Source organism: Saccostrea cucullata, unplaced genomic scaffold, assembly GCF_032062105.1.
Source record: "Saccostrea cucullata isolate Sc308-1 unplaced genomic scaffold, CSIRO_AGI_Scuc_v1 ctg284, whole genome shotgun sequence".
NCBI classification, from domain to species: Eukaryota; Metazoa; Mollusca; class Bivalvia; order Ostreida; family Ostreidae; genus Saccostrea; species Saccostrea cuccullata.
Genome location: NW_026924831.1, coordinates 74,423 through 95,067, shown reverse-complemented (window position 1 = coordinate 95,067; position 20,645 = coordinate 74,423). Strand labels below are relative to the sequence as shown.

General features: G+C 30.2%; 1 protein-coding gene across 4 annotated transcripts; it reads left to right on the top strand.

Annotated features, from left to right (window-relative positions):
- Positions 1-73: 73 nt before the first annotated feature.
- On the top strand, positions 74-16,801 carry LOC134267404 (coiled-coil domain-containing protein 181-like). 4 transcript variants are annotated; one of them, XM_062749621.1, is made up of 7 exons: positions 74-220; positions 2,970-3,120; positions 5,965-6,403; positions 6,905-7,662; positions 9,176-9,241; positions 14,637-14,788; positions 16,552-16,799. In XM_062749621.1, exons 2-7 carry the CDS (start codon positions 2,986-2,988, stop codon positions 16,721-16,723), a joined length of 1,722 nt encoding a protein of 573 aa, XP_062605605.1. In that variant the 5' UTR covers positions 74-220; positions 2,970-2,985; the 3' UTR covers positions 16,724-16,799. The 4 variants fall into 4 exon arrangements, with proteins under 4 accessions (XP_062605605.1, XP_062605607.1, XP_062605608.1 ...); XM_062749623.1 differs by having other exon boundaries at positions 16,195-16,598; XM_062749622.1 differs by lacking the exon at positions 74-220 and adding an exon at positions 2,347-2,591 and having other exon boundaries at positions 16,552-16,801.
- Positions 16,802-20,645: the final 3,844 nt, after the last annotated feature.

Here is a 20,645-nt window from a genome sequence, read left to right as displayed (position 1 = left end):
TTTGTTATTCATATTTATTTAATTAATAAGAATTGATTATTGTATTTTTGTGATATCACTTTCTTTCAGTAATACGAAAATGCGGATAGATAAATTTGGAAGCATTGCCAAGGCATCAATCCCAAACAGTGGATTAGCTGTGTCGTAGAACTTGGATATCTCATTACACTATTGTGTTTAGACCGCAGATCATATCATTGATGAAGTTTATTTAGTACAGGTAATTATCCAACTTATATATCAAAGAAAATCATAAAAATATATTATTATTCTTGTTCTATGCACCAAATTTCATTGCATGACATGACATGCAATGTTTTGTTCTTCTGTGCACCATACTCTGAGTGCATGCAACAAGTGCATATTATTTAAAGACAGGTATTGCCAGATACAGGTGTGTATAAGTTCAATTCCTATGCAAATTTGAAATTAATAATATGTAAGTTTATTTCATAGTACACAGTGATGTATACTAGAGGCCCAATATAAAATCATAATATTTTATGAAGCTTCCTTCATTTTTGCTTGTGTACAATATTCATTTTAAGATACAGTATTTAAGAGAAATTTTACAATGTTTTAAAGAGGAAACCTACTTCTTTCCTCTCCATCTCATTTTTTGAATAAATATGATAGATTATTTATTAGTCAATCAACAATGATAATTATAATGTATTTGAAAACTTAGGCCATTGTAAAAGTAATTTGCACACCGTGTCATGATATATGTGCCCTGATGAGTGATGAAGCTTATTTATTTATTATATACAAAATCAAATTATGACTACTGTAGATTCCTAAATCTATGCGTGGAATTAATTATCGCATAATTTTGCGAGAAGTACCACAAGCCAAATAAAACTACTTGCCTTTATTTTTATGATGCTGAAATCTATGTAAAATCTCTTGACCAACAGTCCATTCCCGAAATTTTATTCTAGCGATTTGACATTAAAGAGCCCATTTGCGATAATATTTTTCCATGAAAATAAGGAATAAACAGTATACTAATTTAAAATCGGATATTTTACAAGTTTTATAAACATCAGATTATATGTACTAGATAAATATATAGATCAAGGTTTAGGAAAATAAATTTTTCAAATGTTTTTTAGTAATTTGATCAACAAAGAGCCACAAGATCAGATCTTTGACAGGTGTAAATCACCATATCAAACTTGACACTGTGTCTCATTTGATACTTTGCATCTCATTTAATCTTAATGCTTTATGCCTGTAACATTAATAAGATCTATATAGCTCTTCTGATTAAAGTTTGATTTTAGTATTGTGTCCATTGTATGTTGAAAATGGAATATGTTTCATAGTTCACTGTATTTTCACTATGAAAAAAATTATGAGAAATTCAGCATAATTTGTATTACTGATTATTTTTTCTCTGCATGATCACTTTGTTGCTTTTAGTTATACTCATTAACAACTGTTGTGTAACATTTTCTGGGATGCAAGGGATGTATTGGTTAACCAATCTTGTCCATTTATGAAACTCTAAAAGTGATGTTAATTATCCTGATTGAGTTGTTATTTGCTGTAGAATTTCTTTTTCATCTGTTTTTTTCTCTCTGTTTTATTTTTGTAACATTTTATTAAAAGCCACTTTTTATTGGCCATCTGATTTAATATTCCAATACCATCAATTATCTATAGGTTACAGGATCAATAATCTAGAGTGTAACTGTTGTTCATGTTTGTTAGCACTTGCAAGTGTATTGCAATTCTCATGTTGTTAACAGGGGTTATTAAAAGAGAAAGCTATATCTCTATGACAGTTCTGATAAGAAAAAATGAACATATTTTAAGAATTTTTTTGCAGATTGATTTTCACTGGATTTGAAAATATTTTTGAAATGTCCTGAGCATTTAATATTTGAAATGCAAAGATCCCTGATTTTTTGATGATTTTAAAAACAACACACTACATTAAAAACTGAGGAATTATTTTGATACCAATGTTGAGATGCAGGAAACAACTCTGAAGGAATTTTAAGTGTTATATTTTAGCCACAAAAACATGGAAATGTCAACAGCTTATTTAAGGATATAAGTTCTATAGTTCCAGAATCTGTTTTAATTTTATCATATTTTAGAGTTTATTGTCCAGTCATGTTTCATGCATTGCATGTTTATTTAAACTGAATGATTTGGATGCTAAGAAAGGCAAAAGAATTTGAGTTGGAGTTTCTGGGAATTGGGATGATGTATTGCTAAAAATATTCAGTTATATAATATCCTGATAAAAAAATAAATGCATTAAATTTTAAATTTTTTATAGTGTGTTTACATAATGGTATCTCTTTAGTATCAGGCTATATTGTGTGAATTGGTCGCGTTTATCGTGAATTGCCGTATATTGATTTTTCAATTATTGAGAATGGTTGATTCTTCACGACTGAATATTTAAATATGTAATGGATGATTTATAGTGCTAATTTAAAGAGACACCTTTCTCTGACCATCCTTCACTTGACGACTCCATTACCTGAGTGATACAAATTGATTGTGGACATGTTATACAGCACAACTTTCATTTGATAGATGAGTGTGATTTATCTAAACATGCTACATCGAAGGTTTGACAAAATATAGTATTGCATGATTTCAGTATTAGTCCATTTATATGATGTACTTTGGTCAACTTTTAATTTTGTTTTTCCAAAATGTGAATATGTGAGAAATGTTTGTAGTACATAAATAGTAAATATTAAAATACTTCAGGTATAATGAAAATATACTGTGCATTGGTATGTTAGAATGTAATTTTTCATGTTCATTGAACAATATGATCTTTATCAAATTGTTATTGACTTTGGGAAAAATTATGTGATTGTTTCATGATCCCTATAATTATAAAAGTGTATGTATCTTAAGTCATTGAAATAGACATGAATTATCAGACAAATCCTTTATAATTTTTCAAAATGTGTATAACAAATTTTAATTAATTTTAGGGAGTGACGGGTTGCCATGACGACCATGGAGTCACCTCAGATCCAGGTTACATCATACGAGGACTCCAGCAGAAAAGTCCCAGATGACGACGACGATATTGACAAGGAATTAGAGTCATTTATCGCCACCAGAAAAAATGAAGATGAAAAGGTAGCTCAGAGTTTTTAAATTAAGACAACTAGATTGATACGTAAGAATTCCTTACATGATCAGATGATGATGTTTGCTGTTTATTTTTTGAGGGTGGGGGTAGGGGGTTGGGGTTGGGGATGGGGCGTTCGAAAAAAAATTATGCATTTTGTAATTTTCCTTGAGTGCATTTGCTAAGTTAATGCTAACCAAACAACATCATTGCTTCTTATATTTGACATAGATGAAATACCATATAATAAATTTTGATACTTTGAATTTAGGCAGCTCTTTTCACTTTCCAATTTTCAATCTATTGTTTCTACGCTACGCATATAAATTTATGAGTCTATTAATTATATACACAGTAACCAAATAAACAGATGAAAAATTAACTGTGGATTAAATAATAATTTACCAATAATAAGTAATGTTCCTATCCAGAAAATGAATGAATGATCCTTTTAAAAATATTGTACCATAAAGGGGAAATTGAATACATGGATCTTTATTTCTCTAGATCTATCAATATTTAATGAAAGAATAAAGGAAAATTATGCTTTATCTTCAGAATACTAATTGAACCTTATTTCAGGAAGGGGTAAAGAGTTCATAGTAATTTTGTTTCTTTGCTGAAAAAGTTCACCAAGTTCAAACAAGCTAGGTTTACTAGATTGTATTTATTGTAAAGCAATGTACCATAGTTTTATATTTTTATACATATTTACAAGGATTTTTCAAATTTTGATTTTCAAAATCTTTCAAAGAAAAAAACTTGCACTTATTCACAGTCTCTGTGATGGTTAGTTGCTCCTCCTTAACACCCCCCCCCCCCCTTGCCCCCCCACACACATAAACACAAACAATGCTTAGTAATTCTTGTGGAATATGTAACAAGTGCTTTATTAAAGCGATACAATCAGTGCTTTAAATGTTAACATTTTTGTGTAAAGAGCAGTGTAGCATTATCTCTGTGTATTAATGATTATTTTAGATTTTTATCAGCTTGGATATTTGCCACAGTGACTAGAGTGTATGCCCTATTAAGTGTTGATCAATAAAATGCTTTTCAAAATTTTAATTCACCAACTGAATAAATACCTGTCATTTAGAGGATCACACAATGGAATTTGAACTTAGAGTTTGAGGAAATAAAAATCATAAATATTTACGAAGTTTTTAAGGTAAAAATTAGTCAAATAGAGTATGGTTTGGTTTATATTTAATTGATTCAAAATTTCTATAAATATCAAAATCGAAATATATTTAACTTATTTATATATAATTTTTTTTTTTATTGCATGGCAGAGAGACCAATTGTTAACTGCAGTTAAACAAATATTCAGTACATGACTAATAAAATTTACTTTGGATAATTATTCAGTTGCAGTTGAATTTTTAACATGTCTAAGAATAATGTTTTTATTTTTAAAAAATAGAAGATGAGAAGCAAATACAAATATGAGGCATATTGTATTTTAGGCTTTATTTCTTTGATCACTTTGAAAAAGTTAACATTAGATTGTTAAATTTAAACACAAGAGGAAGTTCAGTTATCATGGTTATAGACATTTTTCAGTTTGCCAGAATCCTTAATCTTCTTCTACATGTATGTGACTTTGAAGAGCTCTATCAATTTGCACAGTCGTTTTGAAAAAAACTGAATAGTTGTGTCAATATTTAACCTTGCCGATCCTGATTTTAATATTGTGTGAAGACAAGAGCTGCTTTCTCTTTAAATTCTCCTCATGTTTTTCTTATGTTTGTTAGTTACATTGATAAAAAATGAAAACAATCTTATTATTAACCAATTGACTACAAGTATTTAAATCAAAGAGAAATTTACATTATTTTTTTTTTTAATTTTTGAATTCCTAAATGTTGAGTTAAGCCCTCTCTGCAGTAATTTTGTCATTAACGTCTCGCTTATCATTAAAGATTTACCTCCAATTTAACAGTTGGGGAGAGTTCCTGGAAACAAAAATATTTTTCCGCAGTAAAGCAGGTACTCTCAAGTTTATCATGTAAATTCTAAGTTTATACAAGGACTGTTGACATAGAGACTATTATGGATCTTCGACCAATCACTGGCGTAAGTTAATGTCTCCTGAATTAAAAGTTCTCGACCCGATAAATAGCAGCCCCTTACATTGCTGATAATGATATGTAACACAACAATTAAAATATTTACATTTATCATTAGCTACCTGCATGCATGTTACTAAGTACATTGAGGGAATATTTAAAATGGGCAAGACACACAATCCACAAAGTGAATTATAAAGGCTTTTAAATTTTCATGTTCATTGAGTTAATTCAGATAGAATCATATTATGCTGTAATATATTGTCTACTTGGAAAATATTTGGCTAAAATATTTTACCTTTGATTTACATGAAGTAAATATTGTTATTATATTTCTTAAATTTTGATTTTTTTTTTCTTGAAAATAATGTATAAGGAATGATATCATTTCTGATCAAAACAAAGCTCTTTTTGAAGATAACTCATTACCCAATTGGCCAAATATTTCAAAAATGGAAAAAAAAATGAGCTCACTGTTAATGTTTTGAAGTCATTAAGAATTTTAAAGAACAGATGGAAGCAAAAATTATTTCTCTCTAAGACAGTATTAAATCAGTGATCCTGCTGAACACAATTAATTTCTTGAAGATGTATAATCTCTTCATGTAAGGTCCTCAGAAATTGCTGGAAGGAAAATGCCTTCACAAATTTACAGCCTAAGAAATATTGATTGGACCGCATTACTTTCAGCTCATTGATTTTAATACTTTTGATGTATTTGCCTGGCATCCCAGTCAGGTGAGGGGTTTTTGTCTTAAGGATAAAAGTTTTTTCTTGTAGGAAGAAGATGAAATCTCATCAATTAGATCAAATGAAAGTGAGGCTGAGAAGCCAATCCAAAAAGAGGCTGACACAGATCAAAAAGTGGAGCCAAATGAAACAGTGAACGAAACAAGAGAAGAGGAAAAAAGGGAAGAAGTAAAAGTGGAAAAAGAGGAAAGAAAGGAGGAAAAGAGAGAGGAAATGAAGGAAAATGTAGAGGAAAAGAAGGAGGAGGAAAAAGTGACCAAAAGTGACAGAGACACTGAAGTTGACACTGACAGTGATAAAGTTGATTCACGGCCGAGTTCTGCGATGGCCGATAGGAAGGAGGAGGAAACGTCCCGAGAGAAAATGACGGATGATGAGGACTCGGAACCAAACGATTACACATTGACCGAGGACCAGAAACGAGCCCTCAAAGAGATCGAGTACCTGAAGAGTGAGATGGGATTACCGGGTAAGTGGAGATTTGTTTTTAATCAAGCAGAAGGACCAAATCAAGTGAAAAATATCCCATACAGAAATTTTTAATAAATAAAATCTTGTAAATTTATATCCTTTTGCGTCTTAGAGGGGAATATTCAGTTTTTCTTGTGCCTTTATAGGCATAGTTGAAAGAAGTTTGTGATAAAGCCGAATTTCTTTTAATTCAGCACATTGCAATTTATCAATACTCAATGATATCTAACCCATTTCTGGCTCCATTTTGTTGACTCGTTATCAATATAATTCAAGAGTGTGGAAGTCTTAAAACATAGGTTAATTCAAAAGTCACCAGCAAATGAACTATTTGTGTCATTCACCATATATGTGAGCAAACTATAAAGAGTCAAAGGATTGCGCTAACAGCTATTTGAATAGAATATTTCAAAGTCATTGATGAAAAAAAACCATGTATCGTAGTATTTTTCTGTTATTCTTAGCCTGACATATTTTGATTTCAAATTTTATATTTCAGAGGAAGATCCCCCAGAGTATGATGTCAAGGAAAGATTAAAAACGTTAAACGAGGAACTTGCCAATGACCCAACCCCTGTGGAAAAAAGTAACTCTAAAATTAAATTTAAAGCTAATCTAGTTGACTTAGTGGCTCCACCTCCCGACTACCCAGACGAAGAAACGCCCCGAGAAAATTCAGGAACTCCACAGTCTCAGGAAGCTGGCAAGGAAAACGAAGTGAAGAACAATGAGAAAAAAGTTTTAATCGAGTGTGATGGAAAATTCGAATTAGTCAGTGAAAATGACGTTAGGGCTAAGGACATGGGTTTACCTGTTTTCAGTAGTGATAAAGAAAACATAAATAATAGTAGCACAACGGACTCAAATTCTAACGGTGATTTCAATCGCAAACCTGCTCCGCCTTCTCAACCGAGACCCGCCACCGCCAACGGGAATTCCCGACGCTCGCGACCTGGGTCATCGAAACAGCGAGCCTCGTCAGCGGGGACACACAGAGGGTCGGTGTTAGGTGACTTTAATTATAATTCGCCATATGCGATGTCGCAGCATGATAAAAAACTCGTAGAAGAACAGACCAAACAGCGAGAACAAAGAGAGAGAGAAAGAAAGCAGCTGGAGAAACAAGAAAAGGAATATCAGGAGAGAGAGAACAACGATGCGTTTCAAGCTTGGCTTCGTCAAAAGAGGGAGGAGGCTCGGGTGCGAAAACAGAGAGAGGAGGAGGAGAAAAAGAAAGGCAAACAGTCCCCCAGACAGGTAAGATAGGGGAGATCACTGTGTAAAAACTGGTAGAAATACTCTCACGTTTCTGCCAGTTATGTTGTGCTGTTTTTGTGAAGTATGTCTTTTGTTTGTCTTAAGTGGTCTTTGAACATCTTAGCTTGTTGCACTTCAAATGTTGACTGCGAGTTGGATCGGGGGATATTTTTTCAAGGAAAGAAATTTTGAATTTTGGCAAATAATTTTGTGAGCATTAATTGATTTACTTTTGATAAAATGTATATTTCAAAACAGTTAAAGAAGAAGGTGTTTACTATCATATTATGGTTAATTTAAAATCAATTAAATCTGTATTTTTAAAAAAATTAAATTTGATTTAATGAAATTCATACATTGAAACATTCTGAACATGTATGAACTTGCAGTTATTCATTTGGTGTGCATGTGTGTATAATGTATTGAACTCTTTGTCTTTATATATAGGCATGTTGTCTTGCATGCACTATTATCCTTTGGTTTCCAAATATCAAATAATTTAATTAATCGTTTAATAATTAATTGGGGATGTACATAGACAAATTAGACATGATTCTTTAACATTTTGAAGACTTTATCATGTATGTAACAGAGTTGTCTTTCTTTGTGAGCTTTTTAATTTGTATCATATATATTTATTGTAAAATTGGGATTTTAACTTTATCTGTTGTGAAATTAATTAAGTTGACATCCATCTCATGGGCTTTTTCTTACATTTGGTCTAAATTACCTACAGGTAGACAGTAAATAAATTTATTGGTCAGTTCAAAATCAATCAAAATAAATAGTTACACATTGAATTTATAATGAATACAAATAATTTAATTGTAAAAGTAGGTAGCATGTAGACTCAAATTAAGAGACAATTTATTCTATATTTATGTTCATATTTTGATTGAATTCATATAATGGTGCATACAATCTTATGTGCTCCAAATCATGAATATAATGTTGCTTTTAAAAACAGTAAAATAGGATTATTTGTACCCGTAAATTTGATGTTAATAAATACTTATGGCATTTACTTATGATTGTAATGTTAAATTTTCCATATGTCATTGTGCAAAACTATACAAAGAAATTAGTATATGTAAATTCCAGTACATGGTTATCACGTTTGTTTCACAATTAACATATCACACAGTTACACCTACCCTCATTCCACCCACCTTATTCATTCCCTCTTATTACCCAATTCTAGTATAGAAACATGCAATATGTTTTAAAGTCCTTCTTCCTTCAACAAATTTGATAAAGCTTTATTGTGACAGAGAGTCAGAAATGTTATGTCCAGGCTTGACTGATGTATTAGGTTGCTGCAAAGTGCCCAAATCTCCTGATCTGAATTTTTTGTGATAGGAAATAAAATGATTCTTTACATACTACTTGATAATAGCCATGTGAAAAATGTCAACTTAAGATATTGCTGCGTGTGTTTGTGTGTGTGTCTGTGTGTGTGTCTGTATGTGTTTCTGTGCGTGGCTCTGATGTCTATTTTGTGAATCTGTTCTAGCAGCAATCCCATGGTAGCAACTCAGACATGGAATCGTACGAATCTCTACCCCAAAGCGAAGACCAGGTAAAATATCAAAAAGACAAAGATCAGACAATCCGGGACAAAAGAAAAAAAAAATTATTCCTTTTTGTCAATATTGTCCGTGCTTTGGATTTTTAAAACAAAAAAAATATGTATTGAAATTGCTATTCTTGAAATATGTTTATATAAAACTTGCAGATATTTAATCTAATGAAATGGTCGATTTTTTATTCTGTGCTTTTTTGGGAGAATTATGAATAAAACATTAAAAAAATATTGATTAATTGCTCAAGAATTCCATTTGAAGTACATGTATTTGATTTTGAAGATATGTGTTCAAGGATTTAGTAAAACATAAAGGTTTAAAAAACATTTTTTAAAAACAAAATTTTTGAAAATCTGCAAGTTATCCCTTCTGACATGCATAAGATAACTCTTAAAAGAGAAAAACATTATTTCCATTGAAATATATGGGTCATAATCTAATTTAAAATTAGAATTGTTAAAAATCTAAAAATAAGGGCGAAAAAATGCCCCACAGTATAATATTGTATAATATTAAGTTCTGTGGAAACAACTGCAAGCTTGTGGTAGAGAGCATGGTAGGACTTGTTGCAAAATATTCAGTTTTTATCTGCAGGTTTATTTCATTTTTAAAAAGGAAAAAAGTAGTCATTTAAAATAAATTGAAATCAGATAAATTACAGGCACGTAGCATCGTTTTTGAAAGTGGGGGGGCCAACCTGAGAAAATTTTTTTTTTACTTACCTGAAAAAGTTGAGAGCCAAATATTAAAAGTTGCCCAAAGTCGAAAATCCTATTTCGTTATAAAATATCTTTCAATTCAAATTTTTTGGGGTAAATTTTCTTTATAACAACTTTTGAAATGTGAAAACTTCGGTTATATTTTAAAGAATTGAAATCAGATATATGAAAAGTTTTTAAGCTTAATTAAGCAGCAATAAAAATGAAAGGCATTCTCTGCATTAAAATCGATATCTTATGAATTGAGGCAATCCTTTCAGAATTATGTTACAAATTTTGGCATGCTGTCCACTTTTTCTGTAAAGAAAGAAACTGTTCAACTGTAAATAGATTGAACTTTCTGCAAAGAAATTGATATATTTGAATTTTTCTTCACATAGGTGAAAAATACAGGTTTTTCAATTTAATTTGAAATCTTGTGTGATATTACATGCAGTGCTTTACACTACTTGTAATAATTAAGCTTTACAGTATAAACGAGGGGAAAAGGGGGGGGGGTATTTGAGTAGTTCCCATATTTTGGATAAGAAGAGGAGAATGAAAAGTGCAAACATTGACTTTTACTAAATAAAATATGTCTTTTAACAATCTAAATATTGCCTTAACTGTCATCAGTCTAAATTTTGCCTTTTACATATCTATGAATATTGCCTTTCCTGTAGGGCGATAGCAGAAATATTGGCCTCATCTCCTACCAGGATTTGTACATTGATCCAGAGGTTATTAATGGAATTAGACCAATGATAGTGCTAGTAGGGGTCAAGCGGTGACACATATTATCAGATATACTCCCTCTGGGGGCAGTAAAGCTGCCAACTTGCTACCTTGATTAATGGATTTCTCAAAGCTTGCATTTGATTTCAAGGAATGCTTCACTTCTTCACTATTGAATATTGAATTCCAAACATCAGTACATGTAATTAACATAAAATATATTATTTGGATAGTTGGAAAATTTGAAATAATTATTATTTTCCCCTAATTAAAGAATTAAAATTTGCAATATATTAAATTAAAAAAAATCTTTGAGATACCCAAAAATTCAAGATGTTGATCAAGTTTAAAAAGGTAAATATCCTCTTTAACTTGTCCATAGATTTGAGATATTGAAGATAAAGATATCCAAGCTGAACTGTATAATTTAATAAAAACCTTTTTTTTTTAAAAAAATCAGTCATATTCCAGTTTTTAGGTCAAATAAATTAAAGAAGAACAAAAATATTTGTGGTAGAAAAAATAAACCATTATCAATGAACAAAATTTTTGATTTTTGAACATTTTCTAACAACTGTGGGTCTCCCTTCTATCCCTTATTGCCTAAATCATAACATCTGTACCATATGAATTTGTGTGAAAGATTTTGTTTTGGGAATGCAGTTTTATTTTGACTTCAGTTCCATATTTATTATTTTTTTTTACATAAGTAGGAATTTTAAACACTGTTGAAATCAAAAGGGTGCAATGTTAAGTCATTACTTTCCAATTTGGGACAGTACAAAAATATATTTCTTTGATACTTAGAAGATTTTCAGTTAATTAAAACAGAGTACCGGTATTAGGAATTTTTAAAAAATGTATATAATTAAACTTCAAGTTGATTGAAATTAAATGTATAATTTAAACTTATTAAGAGAATTTCTACTATATATGTGGCCTCATAATTCATTTAATGTAAATTTGCATAGAGATAAATCAACACAATATAATTGTTACTGTTTGCTTTTTGATTGTTTATTTTGAATGTCAAGTTTCGAGACACTTTGGCTGCATGTCTTTTCTTTTTCATGTGAACTGAAATTAAAAAGAGATGTTTCATGCAAATTGGAGAGAAAAATTGAAAATTTATATATTAAGATTTTTTAAAATTTTAGTGGTACCTTTATTTAATAATGTTGATTTATTGCATGAAGTGCAGAGAATGACAAAAATTTGAATTCTAAATAATATACCAATTTCAATTCACTGACATTTGCATAATATATTAAATAAGTTTCATAAATTGATACATGAATTCAAGTAGTCCTTTGGCTTTGAAGTGCATGCAAAAAGTAGATATTCTCATAAAAATCATAAGAGTTAATTCTCAAAATGTCTTTTTTCAATTAGGGGTTGTGAATTTTATTATTGTATTTGTTGAGTTTTCATAAGAATATGAAGTCTCATTAATAACATAATTGTACCATAATTACAATTTTATTACTAAATATGAACTTTTAAAAATTCCATTCCTTGGACAGTCATTTTTTTCGTATGGTGAATGGTTGTTTGCATTAATGTGTTATTCATTGCTAAGTGAAACAGTGCTTAATTTGCAAATTAGTTTGAACACATCAGATTTTAAGGACATTCTATTTTAAGTTCCAGAAGGTCTCCAGAAAAAAGGCAAACTTAAATTCACTAGATCAAAGAGTACTAATTCTAGATGCAAAGAGTAGTAAGCATGATGCTTTTCTTCCATTTGGAACAAAAGTTTAAGAAAAATGGTCCTAAAGTATATATTTTTATAAATTATATTTGATAGTACTATATTTTCAGCTCTCTTACTCACAGGCAAACAGACAAATTTGCCAGGGAATATACATTTATCATGTTTATGGTTTCCATCAAACTTTGTTGTTGGGGTTCTCAAAATGGCCCACTTTGTACTTCATAATTATACAATTGCACATTTTGTTGAAGAGGTGTATTACTGTTCTGAAAATTCAAGACTGTGTCATAATTTTTTTTGTATGCTTACTATATAGTATATTGCTTTTGGGGGTAAAATAGATACATTTTATTAGTCTGGTGAAAGGAAAAAAAAATTTTATAACTCATGCAAATTTCATCAAATTTAAATTGGCCAAAATTTAAACTGATCCACAATTTTTAAAACACTACCACTTTGCCTCTGGTTTAGTGGGACATAAAAACATTTAGAATGGTAGTTTTTAGCAAGTATAGTCTAAGTTTTTTTCTGCTTGTATTTTTCTTGCACAGCATTGGTCAGACACATTTATGAGGAATAGGAGTTTGATGCAAAGAATCTTTGGCAAAACTGTAATTTACAACTTGGAAAAGAGTGTGGGAATTGTATGAGTTTAATCTAGTCAAGCAGCGTTTCCAAAAAAAAAAAAAATCATTTCTGGTTTTGGTTGGTTCTGAAAAAATATACATGTACCACCTGAATTAATGAATACAATTAACATATTTTATGATATATACATCTTTAGTATCAATTGTATTTTCATAATAATAAAAAAAACCCTTCAAATCCTTTCTTTGAACAATTGCTCTTTTTATTGATCACTTTTCTTTAAAATTCATAATTGAAAAAAAAATTATATATACAAATCACAAGTTTTATGAGCTAGTTTATATGAAAATAATTGTATTATTGACTTCCTTTATGAAAATCCAGTTTCATCATAACTTCAACAAAGTACATGCTCTCTGTGGTTTCACTGTCATCATCCAAGCAATTTTAACGCTGAGAACTTGGATAAGCATCATAAATGTAGCTTTTGACTCTACATCATCAACATCATCTCAGGGTTGTTGGAAATAATGGTTTCCTATTCACGTCTGAATCAATCTAATAAATCATGGTTGCATATTCCCATTTCCCAAATTCTGTAAGAGAGAGCAATGGTAATTAAGCTATTAAAATCTGGACTAGAAATGATTTTTTTTTCACTTGAATTAATAGTACAACTGATGAGTCTTTGACAAAATGCACCACTGCTGACTTGCTGATTGACGCACTATGTAATAATTCATGCAAATATTATTAATATATAATTTCAGATTTGTTATCAATATAACTTTCACTGCTCATTCTGTTTTTTTCAGAATTTATTCTTGCTAATGAACTATCAAGTAATTAATATATAACAGATTACCTGTGATCTTTACAAGTAATTGAATTATACAGTTTATACATAGTATATTACAAGTCTTTAATTGGCAAAGATCAAGCAGATAGCTAGATAAAGTATTCCAAAACATGAATACTGGTTGAAAGAAGGGCCTTTATTTATGGCAAAACAAAACCACTCAGTTGAATAAGTCAAACCTCATTTGTCATTTTTCAGATGAATTAGATGTTCTGATTTAATATAATTTGATAATCTGCATTATTTTCTTAATTAATTATTTTTTTTACCTTCAATTTTACCAGCTTGATTCTTTATTTAAGAGATCAATTTCTTTTTCTTAATTTCTTTTAGCATTTAAAATTCATTCTGTCATGTCAAACATGCAGACCATTAAAGAAAGTTGACATCTACAAGGATAGACATGTGTTTTTTAAAAGTTTTTTATTTCATGCAAACTGATAATTTTGTCAAGCAAGTATCACATGCACATTGCAGAGGTTATATAAGTTCTATACTGGGCAATTAGATTACTTAATTAGTACCTAAAAAAAAATATTTGAATTCCATTTTCTAAGTATTATTTTTAAGATTTAAAATTTTTGAAAAATAAAATGCTTCTTTACAATCAAATTACTCAAAAACTGAATTGTATTTAAAATCGATCTCTTATTTAAAGAAATTTCTGAGTGAATCATTTTTCAGAGAAGATACAGAATAACTCCAGCGTCCCCCCCCCCCCCACTTTTCTTCTCACCCTCTCCTACATATTAATCAATTGTATAAAAAAGTTCCAAAAATTTATACTTTAATTTCAGGATGAACAGGTCAAGGAGGCTTACTCAACTTGGCTGAAGAGCAAACAGAAACAACAAAAACAGGAGAAACTGCTGAAGAAGCGGGAAGAGATGGAATCCACAGATGGCTTCTACATCCGCTCGCGGCAGGAATGTGACCAGGCCTTCAGACAGTAAGTCTTTACCCTGTATGCAAGTGTGCTTAAAAAACCTTACTGTGTATGTCTGACGTTGTTATTCCTAATGATGCTTTCCTGAATCCCCACCTCCAGTAAGTTTTTTTTCCAAATTTTTGGCTTCTTTAAACAGCTAATATTTGATAGTTGGAGATATATCGATGAATAGTTGCTAGAAATTTTAGTATACTTTTAATGAATTATGAAATTACATTTTTTATCACCAGAAAATTCATAATTATGTCATCAGAGATATTTCAGAACAATTTACTTAGAAATCAGTGATATTTTTATTGACTTGTGATTTAGCAAATTTTATATTATATCTGAAACTAGAAATTACATTTTTAATCACCAGATAGTCTTTTGGTACATAGTTTATTCATTTATTTGTTCATCTTTCAAATTACAATTAGAGAAAGTATTGTCGTGAGAACAATTTACCGTCCAAACATGTTTGATTTTGTATACATAAAGATTTCACGAAAGTAACATTTTGTTTTTCTAGCATATTTTTTAGAAAAATAATGACTTTTCATATAAAATCATTGTAAAAACTGCTTTTAAAAATATTTTATATTATATATATCTGAAACCATTATAATTTTTATTAAAGCACAGAAATTTGCAATTTTTCAAGATTTAGTAAGTTTGCATATTGGGAGAGAAATTTAAAGTATTCAAGAAATGACCTTGTAATATCCCATGAGCATCATCCAAGGTCATGCTGACCCAGAGCATGTGATGCTTGTGTATGTGTGTACCTTTTATTTTCAGAAGTAACGGTGATTTTTAACTACTAATATGGCCTTTTCTGTTTCATTTTTTATTTTTCAAGCTCAGAATTTTTTTCTTTAAAAATTAATATTTATAAGATTGCACATTGCATGAAGCTTGTTCAACTGACCTAAAGGGTTTTCATTTTTGGTATAACCTACCAGGATTTTTTTAATATCACAAATTTCACTGCAATTGTTTTCAATCACCATTTATTCACTTTTAATTCATCCATATAAATATTCAGCATTTTTTTTTTATTTCACTCACTGAAAATGCTGTTCAGCAATCAGTGTAAAACATTTTGACTGATGCAGTGCCCCATCAAAATCCACTGCATTTAAAATCCAATTTGCATTGAATGAAACTCTTGCTTACCACAAATTTCAGATATCATTTGAGTTTATTGTTATGGTAAATCTTGAGCAACCCAGAAAAGGCCAAGTTTTTGAAGTGTGAAAGTAGATTTTGTGAAAATTTTCAGTTGTTGTGTGAAAGTATTTTGGCTTTGATAACATTGTATTAGTCATAGTTAAAAATTTTAAGAGTCATGAAAATTAATTTGGATTTTTAGATTTTCTTTTCTTCTGTAAAAATTTGTGGTAACAATTGTTTCGTCATTGCAGGTGGCTTAGGCAAAAAAATGCGGAAATTCGGAAAAAGCGTGCTACCGAACGCCAGGCAATTAAACTTCAAAGATTGATGGCAAGGAGAAGCAAGAAGGCTAACACGCTTCGGAGAGCTGTAGTCTTTTCCGACGCTTTCCGATTTTGACAGAAAAATCATCAAATCAAAAAAATTTAGTAACCCCTTTGAAGAATTTTCTTCCACTGCAAGAAGCCAGACTTTTAAATCCGAAAAATTCCCAAAGAATCAAAAACTAGTCTGCGAGGCTTTTGGAAGTTTGAGTGTCACTGTGATAAAAGATTTTGCAAAAGAAATGTTTTTGGTATAGTGCTAATTAATAAGCTTTGTTGTTACAGATGGATTAGGAAAAAGAATTCGGAGTCCAGAAGGGCTCGGTTCATGGAACAACAACAACACCGACTAAATCGCCTGGCAGCGAAGAAAACTCGTAAAAACCTCTCGGCTCTGAAAGCTATGAAGCAGTCCAATGCTTTTGTTTATGTAGATTACTATGGATACAGATATTAGTTTTAAGGACTTCAAGATATGACCATTCTTCTTACATTCAATATTTTGTTTAGGTAAAAATTATTTTATGTTATATTACAGATTCATCAGATTTCTGTATATTAGGATTTATTTAGGACTGTGTATATGTTTTTATGTTGGCGATAAAAAGGAAAACTGATCAAAAAATCAAACGACTCTTGTATACTCTTGTAATCAAATTTACTTCTAGGGCAGACATTCCATAAAAAAATATTCAAAACTGGTGCAGAAAATATTATGTGACAATAGATTTGTCATTGATAGTTTTGCATCTTATAGATAGTGCTCAGATGAGAAGAATTTTGTAACATTCAGTTTCTGTTATGTGATATTTATGATACATATATATAGAAAGAATGTATGTTATGCAGAGATTTTTGGATTTCTCTTAGGCATAAATTTGATAATTACTTCTTCCAAAATATTAAAAGTAGCTAGGAATAGATTTTTAAAAGGAAAATGATAAGAAGGGTAACTTTATAGAAACCTCTAAATTGAATTCTTTTATTAGTAAAATAACATTATAGTAATTAATTTCCATTGGTTGATTTTTTCTTCTGTGAGTTGAATATGAAAGTTGCTAAAAAAGGTTGTTTTTCCATTTAATTATTTAAGCTGCCAAGAAAAGATTACACTAACAATTTTATAATGATTGCTACATATTCTAGATCCCATATATAATGCTGAAGGAATTGGGGCATATGTTTGTAATTATAAAGAATGTCCCTTTTAATTTTCAGTCACATTTTAACATTTGTTCTGGGGCCCATTTTACAAAAGAACTTACAACTAAGACCAATATAAAACTATGCTGAATACCTGCTGTTTTTCATTGATGTGAAAAGAAGTGTATTCTTTTTAAAAAGAATTTAACAAGGTATTTTTATCTAGGAATTTCAAACAAAATCATTAATTTTGCAAACATTTACAATCAACTATAGTTTTTGGTCTTAGTCATAAGTTCTTTATTTATAAAATGGGTCCCTGGTCCTGAGTGATTTTTCTTCTCATAAAAAATATGTTTCAAAAATAGATCGAGTTATGTAAGGTCAAAAAACAAAAATAAAACTTCTTTTTTTTTTGCAAAATCCTGATAACTGTGATAAATTTTTCATTCCAGTCATGTTTACTTACTTGAATTATTTCTGCTCAGCGGGACCATCTACATATTAAATGAATTTAACACAAAAACAAATCTCTTGTTAGCCTGACATAGACATCTTGCTTGTTCATCACAATTTCAATTAATTTGAGTTTTTGAAAAGTGGCACTTTTGGTATTATATATGTACCATAAGCAGGGTTTATTTTTTTTCACTTATATATATAATGTACCATATATAAAGGTCTTAATTGTGATTAAAATGGTATGTATATGAAATGAATCGGAATTTTATAAATTTGTTTATTTGGACAATAGCTCATTTTAGTCTCTGTTGAATTTTTAAATGTATTTCATATAGAAATTTAAAGTAAGAAAAAAAAGCTTATCCTGTAAAAATGGCTTTAAGGTTTTTGTGCCATAAGCTTATACCTTGTTTAATCGAATTAATTTTCAATTGCGTACACACTCGCCAGAGATCAAAGTTATAAGCTTATCTGTGATATGGTTTTTTTTTGTTTGTTAAATTTGTGCAACAAAGATGGCTTATTAAAATTATTGATGTACTTTGTTTTAAAACATTTTGAAATGAAATGTTTTATGATGATGATAATATTTTGAAGTTGAACACAAAAGTGTATGCTATTAAATGCTTTCAGTCTTTTTAAAAAAGATTTTAAAATTCTAAAAATGGCATGCTTTGTTAGCTGTCATGGATGTTTACAAAACTTAATAGTGGGTTTAATACATGTTTCAAGTATTGAGATTTTAGTAAAAACAGTTTCGATTTTTTGTTTATATCTTTACAGAAACATGTAATATGACCCAAAATATTTTAAATATTAACATTAGCCCACAACTCTGGTATTAAGAAATTATTATGGAGTTATGATAATTTTTTGTTAATTTTTGTTTGGGTTGTGGGCAAAATTAGCTTGAAATTATGCATGTCTCTTATATATAAACATTCCTAAAAAATCCAACTGCAGTGAGTTGAAATACTTGTGTAAATGTTAAATTAAAAAAAAATATTCTGTTGCCTTAATTGTGCATGTTAGGATTTTTGATCCTTTGTTAATTTGTAGTTGCATCAGTTGATATTAACATGAAATAAGCTTCATGACTAGATATGTGATTGTTACTATAAATACATGTAGATAGCTGTGTGAAACTAATGATACTGTGTGAGTGTGTATGTTAAACTTCTTAGTAAATATGTGATTGTGAGAATGTGAAATATACATATTGTAATTAAAATTTGGAAAGAAACTTGCATGTTATTTGGTTTTATAATATCCATGTCTCTTTTGTAGAACAGGTCTTTCAACAAATTATTGGAATTCCCATGGGTACCAATTGCTCCCCGTTATGAGCAAACCTATTATTGTATTCATTTGAAGCAGAGTTTGTGCAAAATCTTATTGGTGAAAAGAAGAAAACACTTGCTGTGGCTTTCAACTCGACATTTAGATACATCAACGACATATTGTGTATTATCAATGGTTATTTCCATTCTATGTCGATACAATATAACCTGGTGAGCTTGAGATAAAAGATACCACAGATTCTGACAAATCTATTTCATATTTGTATAGTTTACTTGAAAAAAACGTCAATGTTAATCTAACAACCAAGCTCTGTGACAAACTTGATCAATCGTCAACTTCCACTGCTTATGCAGCAATATACCTTCATCCTGTATACAGAGTTTATATATCTCTCAGTTGATTCGATATGTAAGAGCATGCTCTACGTATGAACAATTTCTAAAACGAGGTAAATTATTGAAACAAGTTGAAAAAACAAGAATTTCGGCAGTCTCGTTTAAAGTCATCATTTCGTAAGTTCTATGGTCGATACAATGACCTTGTCAGCAAATACAATTGATCATTGAGTCTAATGCTGACTGATGTTTTCCATACTTATTGTTAGTCCATTATTTATACACTGAATTGACTACGGATTTTCCCTTTATTTCCCTATCATGACACAGCACACGGCGGGTGTTACCGGTCGGCAGGGGATGCTCACTCCTGCATGGCACCTGATCCCACCTTTGAGGTTTTCGAGGTCCGTGTTTTCTCTGCTGCTCTTTTGTATTGTTTTATGGACTTTAAATTTTGAGCTTGAATGCAGTTCGTTATCTCCATATTCTTCATTTCCTTTCGAAGAAATCTATGATGTACACATGGGTAGTGCTTCCTTCACCAAGCAACCAATATTTTAAGTGAAGGTGACGTGTCTTTGGGAAGAGACGCAAAAAGGACGTAAAAAAACAATCATTTAATTAACTTTCTTATGATAATGCATTGATATAGCCATTGGTTTTGACACAGTATTCTAAACTACTGGTAAAAAATAATACAAAATTGATTGTCTGAAATGAATGAAAAAAAAGCAAATGAAACAACCAAAAATCAAGCTCACAATATCACTGGAACAATACGGATCAGGAACAGAGTAAAACGGGCCTCTAAATATCATACATGTAGGTAGGATCAGGTGCCACAGAAAAGTAAGCATCCCCGCTCAGAGCCCTCAGCAGATCTATTGAACGTGTCAGACAAATGCAGTTGGTAGCTGGGATTCAAGTACAAACTGTTCACATAAAATTTTATTTAGATAAAGACTGATGCAACTACTTGAGCAGCAGGCTACAAGTCTCAGAATATCATTTAAAACTGGTTTTAAAACGTGGCAATCCTGTTGAATTTTAATGTTGTTGAGATTATTATGTAATTGAATCTTATCAACACCTCTGCTTTCTTAGAAAAGTTCAGTAGAATATAGGACGTTAATT

What these genes read in the sequence shown, in the direction of transcription:
- LOC134267404 (XM_062749622.1), top strand. Translation starts at nt 2,986, where the DNA reads ATGACGACCATGGAGTCACCTCAGATCCAGGTTACATCATACGAGGAC. An exon ending in GCAAACAGTCCCCCAGACAG is followed by an intron (nt 7,663 to 9,175) that starts GTAAGATAGGGG and finishes AATCTGTTCTAG; the next exon opens with CAGCAATCCCATGGTAGCAA. An exon ending in TGTGACCAGGCCTTCAGACA is followed by an intron (nt 14,789 to 16,551) that starts GTAAGTCTTTAC and finishes TTGTTGTTACAG; the next exon opens with ATGGATTAGGAAAAAGAATT.